The sequence below is a fragment of the Prinia subflava genome, chromosome 2 (assembly GCF_021018805.1).
Source record: "Prinia subflava isolate CZ2003 ecotype Zambia chromosome 2, Cam_Psub_1.2, whole genome shotgun sequence".
NCBI classification, from domain to species: Eukaryota; Metazoa; Chordata; class Aves; order Passeriformes; family Cisticolidae; genus Prinia; species Prinia subflava.
The window spans coordinates 96,944,114-96,957,724 of NC_086248.1; the positions used below are offsets into that span (position 1 = coordinate 96,944,114).

The following is a 13,611-nucleotide window of genomic DNA, read 5'->3' on the forward strand; positions in this document are numbered from 1 at the left end:
GCAATTATTTCCTCCCCAGTCTTTCCTTCTCCCTCCCATGTTCTCTGTGGATACGGAGACCAAAGTGTGTATACACCATGTGTAAATCACATTATACATTTGAAATGAATTTTAATTTATGTACAGCAGTTACCATTCATGAATGTACACAGTCCCTGCAGTTACATTCTTTATAAGGTTAAGTCTTCACTGTTCTCTACTGGATCTTCTGATGGAGAAACAGAAAGGAGAGGTGGAATCAAGGAGTAAGGAATGATCACAGTCATTAAAAATTTGGGGACATTGAGTAGTAAATCTCAGAGAGTCTTCTACAAGGTTCCAGAAATAAATGGTGGCAACGTGTATATATTGCAATTTTATTTCATTCGCTCAAACAAAACGTTAGCATGTAAGAAATTTAAAATGACACAATATGATAAAAATAGCAGAGAATGAACTGAGAAACTAAAAAGAAGGTAAACCTAAATGCATGAAAAGTCAACATTCATTAGTGAACAGCTTCAGTCTTTGATTGACACTTGATAACTTTAAAACAACGAACTGGAAATCATTATGACTGTCTGAAGAGATTTCAGCACCAGCACTAAGGGTTTTACATTCAGTTGGTTTGCGGTTGACTCGGTAGCCACTTGTCTCTAGTGCAGGTTTATCACAGGTCAGATCACAGTGTTGAGGAAAGCAACGCCCTCCTGGCAAAAGGAAGGATCCCTTAAACTGCCCTCAGCTTAAGACATCCGATGTACAAAAGCACAGAACCACCACAATATGGTTTTTAAAGAACTTAGTCACCAGTAAGCAAAATAATCGTAGCTTCTGCAGTTCATTTTCAATACTGAAATCTCTGGAAATGGTGCAACTGTCAGTAGGTCAGGAAATGTCTACAGTAATCTTTAATTCAATCCGATTTTCTGGAAAGAACCAGTTCTGCAGGCTGGGATTACAGAAAGTATGTATGTAGAAGCAGCACAAAAAGACAACAACTGTTCCTTTTTCTTTTAAACAGAAATCATGTTAATTGTAGACCAAGGCACAAAACGTTTAGTGCATAAGCCAGTTCCTTGCACAATCTAGAAGTTCAGCCTTTAATTTTGGACCACTTATAGCCATCCATGCTATTCCACTATGTAACTCCTGAACCCTCCTAGAAACGAATCAAACGTGATTTCTGACAAGGGTAAACATCCTTACTCAAAGAGTCTGTGTAAAACAAAAAGCTACATCAACAAAGATGAAAATGCCTCCTCTTGTTTTGAGAAAAACAGTACTTGACAAGCTTGCTATGGATTTTTTCCTGTTAATACCTTCAACAAATGCATGCACAAAAGTGATGTTGTTTCTCCTCTTTTTTAAAAAAAAAGTTAATAAATGGAGTTAGGCAATATTTCCACTGTTGTCTTCCCTTAGAATCTGAACCTATAAGATCAGGCAATGTTTGAATGGGAGAAAAATTTCCTACTGAAGCCTTTCTGAAGCTGTTAAGTGCTGTTTTGCTTTGGTGTTCAGCGCTCTAGACAGTCTGTTATTGAAAGCATCTGTGCCACGAATGGAGCTGCCTGTACTTGTAAGCAAACCGCTCCACAAGTTGTAAGTAAACTTTTCTTCTGGATCTGAACGGATCCCAAAGCAAACACAGCTTAGAAAATTGGACAGTGCAAAGGAAAAGGGAAGATTTTGATCCATATTCTTTGTCCAAAGCACTACAGAGCCAATTTGCAGAATTTCTATTCCACTGAACTTTACCACATTAAAAAAACCAAAATAAGAAAATGTAAAAATTTACACTCATAAAATTGAAAACCCTGGGAAAGAGAGAGGTTATCACCTTCCCTAAAATGATTCTCAAATTGTTGAGCAAAACCATATCATCGCTGGTTTTTTCAGGGTTTGTGTCGTGTGGAGCCGTGCGGGTTTTTTGTTGGTTTTGAGTTTTTTTGGAAAAGAGGGTGGCAGATAAATTAGGAGGAGAAGGGGCCATTTCGTGTGACCTGATCGTTCTCAGGTAATTTCTGCTGTTCTGTTTCATTAAACAACCAAAATAAAGGAGTGTCAGAAAAGAGTGAAGTGGAGGGTCACGGTGAAAAGGTGAAGGACAACGCACTTACACAGGGGCATCCCCAGCAAGTCAGATGCCTGCAACGTTTTTTCTCTCACCGAGAAACGAGTTTGGTTCATGTGGGAGTTTCAGAACCATTACTGGAAGTTATTACTGAATTTCAAATAGAAAACTGAAAAAAGATACAAAAGGATCAAGTACCTGGTTCCATTAACATGGTTACTGATAAAAGTCATGTTTTCCTCATTATTACACATGCATGTAAGATGAAGAAAAAGTGTAGAAAGTAATAAAAATGTGTCACCTTCCCCCTCCCTCTTCCCACATCTTTCTGGGCATAAATTAAGCCTTACAAATGAAAAGGCTACTCTGTGACATGCAATTTTTCTTTTAATTAAAAAGCTGGCTGTGTTGTGTTACATTACAAAATGTCCACATGCATAAATCTAAAAAAAGCCCCAAAATCTACTGTAAATCTACAACATACTAATGATTTACATTTGACTGCTGATTCGCTTTATGTCGAAGTCTTAGATTTGGTAAAGCATCGTAACAATGTAGGAAGGCATCTACATCTTTAAACTCTGGACTGTATTTGCTTTTTTTTTTTTTTCATTTTCCTAGAAAATTGCATGAAGGCTAACTAGAGAGGCTTCCTATCATAAAATTCCAAAATCTTGATATGTCATCACCGTCTAGGTCATCCTTACTTACAAATATTGCCCTTTAAAAGCACGTGTCTCTAATTTTTCCTTGTCTTGTGAACTGAACCTCTACACATCTGATCTCTTTAATTACTCATGGAAATATCAGATATGATAGGAAGACAAACCTGAGATACATTTGAAGTACAACAGTATAACTTGCTAACTCCTTCATTAACAAAGAAAACCTCTCTGAAAAGCCTTCCCAAGCTTTTCCCTGTTTTTTTGTCTTAACAACAAATTCTGAAACATGTGCAATTTTACCTTGACATGAGTAGACTTCAAAGCACTGTGATCTTGTCTGATAGATGTAGGAATTTCTGCATAATCATTACAGTAACTTTAGGAGTCTTTTCCACCCTGCTGTAAAGGTCAGAAAAAAGCTGCAAACTAGGAGGGGAATAGCATTATCACCAGAGTGATGTGTCTGAAGCTTTTCAGAATAGGTTGTTTCTCCCTCCTTCCGAGTGTCTGTCTGTCTGTCTCCGTTTTCTTCTAACAGCTCACAAAACGTAGTCAGTTTTATATCAAGTTAAAGAGTCACATCGGCTTAGTACGAGTCTCTCTATGCAGTGTTGGACTTGCTGAGCTCCTGCCTGATAGCTGCAGAGAGAGAGACAGAGTCAGCAAATCAGAGTCAGGGCAGGAAGCTGAACACACAACTCAAAGCAGGCTCACCCTGCTCTCACAACAGGAACAACCTACACCTAAGGCAGCCCCGAGTGGCTTCAGACAAGTGGCATTACCAACCAGGCACTACCTTCTTTCTTCCTGTAAAATTTATGTTAAAAACTTAATTTTTAGTTCCCACCTCCACCAAAATAGTAAATCATACACAGAGTTTTATTTAATTCCTGACAGGTGGATCTTTAAGGTTATGCTTTCTTAACAAGTTTTCTTTAAATACAGAAGACTACATAGGAAAATAGCTTCTGTAAAAATAAAAATGAAAACTGAGCTGGGAGCACAGTTCTCCTCTGAACATTACCAGTTTTGAAATACGTATTACCTCAGCAGCTCTGGATGATTTAAAAATAACCCACCTAGCACCATGTGATACTAAGGATAACTTCAAATCACTCAAATACAGCATCACTTCAGCCACCCTTAAAAGACACACTGGTGTCAATGCTCTACTAGAACAAAACCCCCAGGAGACAAATCACTGAAGCACAGCAATTGGAACAGGTCTGGCACCAGTGGTTTGCCACCAGATGAAGAACAAAGCTACTTTTACCAATAAATCGCTCTCAGGCTACCAATACATTTTATTTACATTTTAAAGCACCTGCAGCTACTCTAAAACTGAGCAGCAGCAGTGAACAGAGCAATACTTACCATCAATGAGTTCTTCCTTTAATTTCGTTAACTCCTTCCTCATTTCGTCTAAAATGTCCTAAAATGTGGCAGAGCATAAATAACAGATTAGCAAACAGATCAGTTTTGCTACTTGTAAATTTCTGTGGAGAGAAATGCAGAATTCCTTCCCATTAATCCTTAACCCTTCTGAGAAGCATAACCCACCCCTCAGCTTCCAAGTTAATCCTCAAAACCTAAGGCATCCCTAGAATGTTATTAGTGCAGGTACAATGCAGAAAAAACAGTCCCTAGAAGTGCCACAAATTGATTCCTGTAGAATTTATGAGAGGAGAAGGGATAAGAATGAGAAAGCTTTGCTACAGGTGAAATGTGATGTGGAATGCAAAGGAGCTCACTTAACTCCACAAGCCAAGAAAGTATTCCAAGGGGAAAAAACACAAAAAACCAAAAAAGGTAATCAAGGTATCAAGGTCCCAGTTCCCATGGAATGTGATGGAATGAAGGTAACAGAGTGAAGGGCTGACCCTGCTTGCTGTTTTTTCTGTCCTTTCCTCTCAGCTCCTCCAGAACCACTCACCAGGCCAGAAGCCACTCTAGACCCACCTGTTGAGGCAGGACCCAATCCAGAACCGATCCACAACCCAACCTAAAGTCAGCCACTATGTGGGGACATGGTCTAGAAGCAACTGAAAGTTGCTGCCAAAGTAAAAGCGGCTCTAGAATTACCCACCGAGCTGCAGCCTGCACCAGAATCTCCCTCCCCACCTGGGGTTGGACCCATTGATCCTAACACCACTTGGAGATCCTTCACCTCCAACTCCACAATTCCCACAGGATTCCTTTGCTCCTGAACTGGAGAGCTACACAACAGACAGCACCCCTGGATGCTCTTCCACCGCCAAACCTGTGACCACGGGTGCTCACACTGATCCTAAAACATGGTGATACTTGCTCTGCTAGGGCTGCCCCAAGGGCTTCTTGGCTTGTTTGGGTACAGAGAAGAGAAGGAAAGGTTTTCCAGGCAAACTGATTTCCCAGTTCCATCCACAATGTCAACAAAGCAGGAATTTTGTGAGAAACTACCGGGGCTGTCTAAGCCACCATCCTACAGCTCCAGCTCCTAAGCATACTGAAACATGCTGGGACAAAAATAAAGACCAGTAATTACTAAATCATTAACTTTGGAACTGGCTAACAAAACAGTTAACAGTAGGTACTGGACAGCTGCAAGTCCTCATATCCAACTTACACAGCAATCTTTTTTGAAGCATTACACACATACCTGCTTCAATCTGTCATAGTCTAGACCTTCTGACTGTACTCCATTGGCACTGGGCTGTCCCGTTGGTGTAGATTTTGGTCTGCAGCACAAAAACACAAAATCCATGAGTTACTGGTTGCTCATTATTACAGGGTACATAGGACTCCCCCATCAAAATTGCTGACATTTGTCTAACAAAAACATAGTAAAAAATCAGAATGCAAAAAAAAAGTTGTGAGTGGGAGGCTGGGAAAAACCAAGCAGACCCAAAATACCACAGAGAATAGAAAGCAACACCCAAGAATATTTTCCACACACTGGAAATATTAATTATCATAAGAGTTATTAGTTCAAAACAAGAACTTTCAAAGCAGCAGACAGATTTCACTGTCAGTGGTTTCTGATTTCTTCATAATGGGCATGAAAAGCTGAATGCCTTCAAATGTCAAGTACTTTCCTTTTTTAACTGCTTGCTCATTCAAAAGAGGCTCTCCCAAGGAAGCACTCCCACTAACTAATGACTGCATGGTGATGCTGACTGTATGAATGCTGAGCAACCAGCCTGGGGGATTTTCAACAGTTGACAGACCCAAGCAATGTTATCCAACTCCTCTGCAACCTCAGTTACTCCATCAGTTGCTTTCTAAAGCTACTGAAAGCAAATACTGTAACAGCAGCAAGATTTATCAAGTGATACTCGAGAGGAATTTCTAATGTTCTGGACTATGTCATGTTTGGTGTTTGCTTATGAAATACTCTGGTTTAGACATCAAAAACTTGCTTACCTAGATCACCTTGCATTTTAAACACAGATTCCAAAAGAAGGGGGTTTCCTGCCTTTCCACTGCTCTTTCCTGATGCCCTCTTTCATTCAAGGGGTAATTCAGACTCATGGACTTACTAGAGCTATGAGCAGAGACAGAGCCTGGATGTTCACAGACATGGAACACCAAAAGGGTTCTCCAAAGAGGGAGCAATGTTCTGCTGTTCTTAAATACATTTTACACCTTGGCTAGCATTCTCCCTCCCTTACCTATCAAACTTCAAGCCAAAAAGAAGCTGTAGATAAAATTCCTGACAATTCATCACAAGAGGTTTTCCTGATGTTTAGAATTATCACATTATGCTAGCTTTAAGGAGGGCAGAGTATAAAGTACACTAAGCTGGATTCTATTTTATTGCCCTGGCCTACACTCAGTGTGTCCCTTCAAAATTCCTACATAGGAGGAATTCATTTAGCACTGCATTTTTCTGCATTTGTTACATGAGGGTGCAGACTGATTTACTGCAATGAAGGTGGACAGGAACCAAAAAAAAAAAAAATTGAGCTTTCATGCATTTTCCCTGACAAGACAGGAGTTTATCCATAAGGAAATTATCCTATTACACTGGTTTTGTTCAGTAAGAGCTGAATGAACCTCACACTAGATTGTCTTGTTGACTTTTACAACCTGAAGGACTGTTTTCTGACTTGCTAACTGAAGAACAACACTCAAAATGTGACTCCCAACAGAAAAGGATGCATACATCAAATGTTGATTTGATACTTGTTCTTCCCTTGGGATCACAAACCTCAGTTGTCACAGCTGTAAAGACTTAAGTCCACACAGTTTAGATTCCCAGAGAGAAATTGCTAATTACTATTGCTTGAAACACACCAAAATTAAACATACAATCCACCCAGTAAGACAGAAGATGAAATATTGAATAACTTGATAGTGAAAGAAGCTGGAAAATAGAATTCACTTTGCAACCACCAGAGAACCTACTGTGTGCACTAATGCTATGAAGGCAAACCACAGTTTAGGATCTTTTACAAAACTCTTTACATGTTACAGTGCTTAGTTCAGTATGGAAGAACTCCTTGCTCAAAAACATCCATCAGCTGAGATCTTTGGCAAATTCTGTTTCATCAGATATCTCATATTTAAAGAGTTACTTGAAGTTTACACTTGAAATTGTGAGCCCTGACTTACTCCAGGCAGAACAGCTGAGTTTTTCAGACAGTTGATATATAATTTCTGATAATTTCCATTGACTATAGTTCTGTTCCCATACACTATGGCATGACAGCATTTATCCAATACGATTGGAAAAAATCCTCTGAAATGCAGCTCTTGGCAATTGGTGACAGACATCTAGTGCCTGCCCTAATGGAAAAACCCAACAAAGAGTACACTTTAATTTTTTTAAAATTACTTATGCATTTAATGTATTAATAAGATGACTTCAAAGGAAAGCTCTGCAAACTGACTGTTTCTTTTTCTTTATGTCTTTAGAACAAAAAGTCAGTTTTACCCACCATAACTATCTACTGCTGCTATCTGTTAAAAAGCTCCAGAGGAAAAGCTTCATTATGAACCCTGCCCCTCAGTCTCGACAATGTCTTTGTTCCCTTTTTGCTTTCCAAAATGCAAGACATTCTTAATTCAAATACTGAAATACCATAACTAGCAAAATAGATAATTTCTAATCTCAGGAAAATCTAGCTGTGTTCCTCCCCAGATTATGCTATTTATTTTCCTTTTTCAGCCTGAATGCAGTTGTCCTTTAGGAAAACAGTAACTATTGAAATTTAGTGAATAAAATCTTCCCAGCCATTCGATCCCAACGTGGCTAAAGAGCTCTCCCGTGTGGTTCTTCATAGCATTGCGTAACAGGACAGCGAGGGAACCCTGACAGTCCCTGACACACCTTCAATCAAGCATGCAAAGGAATGATTTTATTCATGCCAACATGCAGAATACACCACCCGAGATAAGTAGCTAAGAGGGGAACTTTTCATACAAAAAGATTAAGTAATCACCACAAAGAAAGCCTTCATGAAAAACAAAGCTGGAATTTGACTCAGTAATTCTGAGGGGCTCTGTAACACATTTACCTCTGGAAAGCTCTCAAAACCTGAAGGGTTTCAATGTCAGTAGTTTCTTACCACTAGAGAGTAAAACTTTGATTTCCAGCAAAAAATATACATGATGTTAATTAACTTGTGAATATGTTCCAAATAGAAACATTAATTTATGTTTAAAAAGTCTTTAATCAAAAAGCAGGCGTGAAAACACACCTAGAAAATTAATTCCTGTTCCTCTGTATCTAAACTTACAGTTTTGAAAACCTGCTTCTTAAAACATTGCAAATGGTCCACTAGATCCTGGCATATTCAACAGGAATTTGTAGCTCTGCAGGTGGAGCCTGCCAGAAAACCAGTATTTTATATACATTCATACCTGGTTCTTAAGGCATCTCAATTTGCCTTTGGCACCATCTGCTTCTAACCAGTCCAAAAGTGGGTTCAGCTGGACAAACAAAATGTGGGGGAGGAATCTGGTGGTGCATGTGGTGATTACCAACCCATGTAGAAAAAGCCCAACCCTGAACTGGTCAAAGGGGTTATTAGGAAGTCTCAAATCCCAACAGGATGATACCTGTTTAATGAATCATAGAACCTGTTTTCAGAAGCAAGCAGATTTTTCCATGGAGATTCCCGTCTATTAGGGGGAGAAACACTACCTTTAAAAGCTATAATAGGTCTTATTTTGTTCAATTTTAGCACCTTAAACACAAGGGGTTTCAGTAGGTTCAAGAGTTCTACTTGCATGTTTTGGGAAATACTAAAAGCCCACAGCTTAAGTCTTTTCTGTTTGCTACGAAAAGAAAAGGCCTGATTTTAGAGAGGATACTAACACTTCTTCTTAAATACTTATTCATTCTGAATAACAACAACTGCATCATCCACCTCTGTGGAAGCTCAGAAGAGAATTTTGCTGACTTGCCAGCTACCTAAGTGTGCTTTGCTTAATCCCTGTAAGTGGCTCACATCCTCCCTGCAGAGGTCAGGAGCAGGCTCTCCAGCCCTGCCTGGTGAAAGAAATCCCCTTCTGACAAACACAGTGTTAGTGTTTCAGACAGCAGCTCCCCTTGCCTAACTCACTCAAACAAAGCTAGTTTAACAAGCTGCTCGCTGAGAGAGACTTGGCAGATGTAGAGAATAAAGAAAAATACGAGGATATTCAAAGAGAGACTTCTTCTAACATCTCTTTCCATGAAATTTTCCTCATCCTGGCAGAGCAAGCCATCAACACTGACTAGAAAATTGTATCAGCAGGTCTAAAGTATGTGCTATGGCACCTTCCAGCAGGTTATGACAGCACTGGAAAAGAATATTGATTTTAAATAAACAGAGAATTCTTATTTTGGAAGTACTGTTAGAGTATATACCAGGGAAGCTCACATTAAGTTAAATTCTATCCGCATTTTCCACTGGATGAATGAAGACAAAAGCTTGATGGAGAGAGTGCCCCAATGCATCCAAGAGAAATCTCAAAAATCCTCTTTATTCCTCTAGGTCAGAAAACATTTTTAGACAGACCTCAGCAACCTCTGAATTTCACCAGCTGGAAACAGATCAGTGAAACTGGATGCATGAAACAGTTTACAAAAACCTACTGCTGTAGGAGCAGGTAGAATCAAGACTTCAGAACATCCCAGACTCCCCCAAAGAGTTGTCCTACTTATTAATCCCTTTACCCTCTGGATAAGCAGTTTGAGCAAAGTATCTACAGCCAAAGGGCTGGGTTAGCAATGGTCTTACAAAATATGAACTCTAAAACGCTCTTTAGGACTCCTTACACCAATTATTTCTGTGACAAGGTCCCCCTCAGTGCCACATTTTGAAGCAGATCAAGGTATCAGCACAAGGGACCTTGGTTAAAGCAGGTCAGACCTGCTGGGGGGTGAGGGGGAGGAGGGCAGGGGAAAGTCCAGGCCCAAGGGGATGCAGGATTTTGTTACACTGACAGTGGCAGAGAGAACATCACCATAAATGGCACCTGCTTCTTGACAAAAAACAAGGCAAGCAACCAGAACCAAGGCTGCAGACACCTCAAACTCCTGGATTTATTCTAACAGACAGACAAAGACACTGAGAGTGTTTAGTGTTCGATTTTAGAACTGAAGACCTCAAGGGCAATCTCAGCTACAAGTGAGGCCACACAGAGAACAATTGTTTTTTATTCTCTGATCGCCCAATCTTCTGTAGTTGTTTCCAACAAGCAAATTTTAAGGAGAATTCAAGTAATTTCAAACAAAACATTCCCAAGTTGAACATGTTCTTTTGTTTTCTCTCAAGAAATTCTGGTACCTTTCTCAAGATTATCAGGGGCCAAGACCCTTTAACCTCTGTGTACACAATACACAGGAATTCTAAATGAACCTTCTGCTTAAAGTAAAAAACAATTAAATATACCTCCAAAAAATTGCTAAAGTAGCCATTTCACTTACTGAAAACACCTACCAAAACACCCCCTGCCTTCCACAGAGTTCTAGCTGACAAGTTACCAAAATCTTGTTGATGCACTGAAGGATGTAAAATATTTCTACACTTCTTTAGGATGGACTTTCTTAGATTGGTAGAGCTGCTGAAAGTTGTCACAGAATCAAATCTTACCAAGATGGCCAAAATATCCACGCAGGCATTCTATGAATAGCAGAAAAATAGAAAGAACACCTGTTGTCTAGATTTACTACTGAATATATGAACTGAATTTGGTTTCACCTTGCAGGAAATTTCAGACTTCAAAATAAAGAATGAAACATTGCTGTAGGCAAATATGCACCTTATTAATTTAGGTTATACACCAGCAATTGTTAAAGAAACTCTTCTGGGTACTACTTTTGATTTTACTGTCAAAAATTTCACTTATTAGCGTCCTCCAAAAGCAACTCTTCATTCATACTTAAAACAACTAAAAGCAGTTTCACAGCAGCAATTTTAAACCCACGTATTTTGCTTTTAACAATATAAGGTGACCTTTACTGTTCTAGTCCAGTATCTTTAGCAGGATGCTCAATAAGAACAAATGTAAGGAAAAGACAAAGGGGAGTACCTGGAAATAACAGGTGACTTGCTTCCATTCACTGTATTTGTCCTTTCCCAAGGTTTTCTTGTTAGTTCTGGAAAGCAGAGTGAGGAGATTAAAAACTATTTTTTTCTATTCACTGTGTAATTTATGTGAGGAAACTTCAAGCATCTGGCAACTCAAGTCAGCTGCTTGGTGTTTTTACCACATTGCTTTAGCTGTTTCATATTAACCTATCTCCTGTTGGATTCACCTGTGAATGCATCAAGCGAGAGTATCTGAAAGTCTCACTGGTCTCCCAGACACTGTAAAAGCCATTTGATTCTTAATCCAGCTGGGAGAAGGCCTGCCTATACTTTATATATTGGATTGCTTCAGTTGTGAAACATGGAATTCTGTAACCAGTCAGCTTCAAATACTTGAGGAAGAGGTTTTGAAACTAAAGGAGTTTTCCTAAACTGTTAATAATATAAAATTAATTCAGTGCCAGTTTCAGTGACATGCCAGCAGATACAACCTGACACAACTCGAGTATCTTTCAGCAACAAGAAAGAAGAAGGTTCATTCCTTACAACCTGCACAAGTTAAAACAGCCTCTCTGTAGTGTGCTTTGTTATTACTTGCTATCATTACTTACTCAGGACTCAGTGTGCCACTGATCTTATCAGTCTTCATTTCAGATTTGGAGTTTCTTTGGTCTCCCTTTCTTTCATATTGCTTAGCTCTGCTAAGCTGGGCAAGCAGAGAGGCAGAAAGGCCCTTTCAGAGTCTCACATTGACCAGAAAATTCCCTGGGGTGCAGCTGGATACTGAGAATATCTAAATGGCAGAAGTCTGTCAGCATAGTCTGTAACCCAGCTAAGTACAGGCTACTTATGCCAGTAATAAGTCTTAAAATTAATTTTATACACCAGTCTTCAGGACTTGGCCTGCCACAGGAGTTACTTTAGCAAGATTTTAGCAGTATCTACAAAATTGAGAAACTTCTGCTATGGCTGCAGTTTGCTCAAGGATGCCAAGCATTCCTCTTGAAACACTTTTAAGACCTATTCCAGTGAGGAGGCTCAGCATTACCAGAGCATCTCACAGGAAGATATGATGAAAATTTCTCAGCTGGAAGGGAATGGTCAAATTCTGAATGCATTTGACATTTTTAACAGGTTTGATGAGGCTTCTTATCACCATCAATTAAAGGAACCACTTCCACTGGTTTTAATTTCCTTCTTTTTGGGCCTATACTATGAGAAGTGTTCCAAAAGCAATCATTTTCCTAAGGCTAATGCCTTTTCTGCTTAACAGAATGTATTTAACAGAATGTGTTTAACAGAATGAAGCAGACTCTCTTAAGAGAAAAAAAAGGGGGTGTGTGAAAAACTTGATTTGTGTGATGTCCTTCATTTCCTTTCAGTCTGGCTTCTCCAGATGAGTGCCTGTATCTCAATACTAACTTTGCCACTTATTTCCATCTGGACACAGAACTCCTAGCACTCCTTTTATTCCCCAGCCAGGTGTCACCTGGGTTTTGTTCACACTACAGCAGTAGTTTTCAATATTAAGGCCTGCACATCATCAAGTGGTTGAATTATCTAGAGGAGAAGTGTGCACATGGGCAAGCAATCAGCAGAGGAAGCTGGAACAGACTGAATGCTGGTATATGAATTATCCAGTTACTTCCCTTCTGCTTCCACTGCTTTTTGGGATGACAGACTGCAGGGTTACATGGCACAGCTCCCCTCTTTTGCAGGTATGTACTGAGAGGTGGCCAGGGAAACTGAGGGTACAACAAGGCACTGCTGAAGAACAGCAAAAGAAAGTCTTGAGTGTCTCTTGAGAGACAATAATTTACACTCTGAATACCTCTGCATGCTGACAATACCTCTTGGCCAACTGCAGAATGTGTGAGTTTTCCTTACTGACTGCAGCAGAGGTGTTGGCTATGCAGCTCCAAACACTGCCTCTGCAGCAGAGGGATCATGGGCAAGGAATTTCAACACTCTGCACTTACATTCTTTATTCACTTATGTTATTTTTATCCATCATCTTCTGAACCAGGACCCATTCTACAGCAGAACCCCGGGCTGTAATCATGGGAGAAGAGGCAGGCTCCAAAATTCAGCAGAGCTGACTGAGATTTGTCACTAGATTTTAGCATTTCAGCATTACAGAGTCTCAGAGTTCACAAACCTGAGCTACTCACCAGGTGTGCTTGTTGAAGAAACCTTAGAAGATGAAGACTCTGATTCTTCCTGATTAAAAAGGAGAAGAGAGAGAATAGGGAAAGATCAAGGAGGGAAGAAAAAAATCTTTGTAATCTGGTAGATTCACAAGAGTCAATCTCAACTGTTTAAATACTTCATGTTTTATATATATTTGAAATGGTTCTGCTCAACTACATATAGAAAATGAGCAAGCACT

General features: G+C 39.6%; 1 protein-coding gene across 4 annotated transcripts in view; it reads right to left on the minus strand.

Moving 5' to 3' along the window:
* Window positions 1-342: 342 nt before the first annotated feature.
* Window positions 343-13,611, minus strand: part of ENAH (ENAH actin regulator) — an 89,765-nt gene continuing 76,496 nt past the window's right edge. For 2 of the 4 annotated variants that reach the window (XM_063391123.1, XM_063391121.1), the window contains 6 exons: window positions 13,394-13,442; window positions 11,224-11,290; window positions 8,764-8,826; window positions 5,360-5,438; window positions 4,096-4,153; window positions 343-3,360 (listed from right to left, as the gene is read on the minus strand). In XM_063391123.1, coding sequence (XP_063247193.1) covers window positions 3,323-3,360; window positions 4,096-4,153; window positions 5,360-5,438; window positions 8,764-8,826; window positions 11,224-11,290; window positions 13,394-13,442 — 354 coding nt within the window. In that variant the 3' untranslated portion in view covers window positions 343-3,322. The remainder of the gene's footprint in view (window positions 3,361-4,095; window positions 4,154-5,359; window positions 5,439-8,763; window positions 8,827-11,223; window positions 11,291-13,393; window positions 13,443-13,611) is intronic. The other 2 variants (XM_063391124.1, XM_063391122.1) reach the window with 1 other exon arrangement.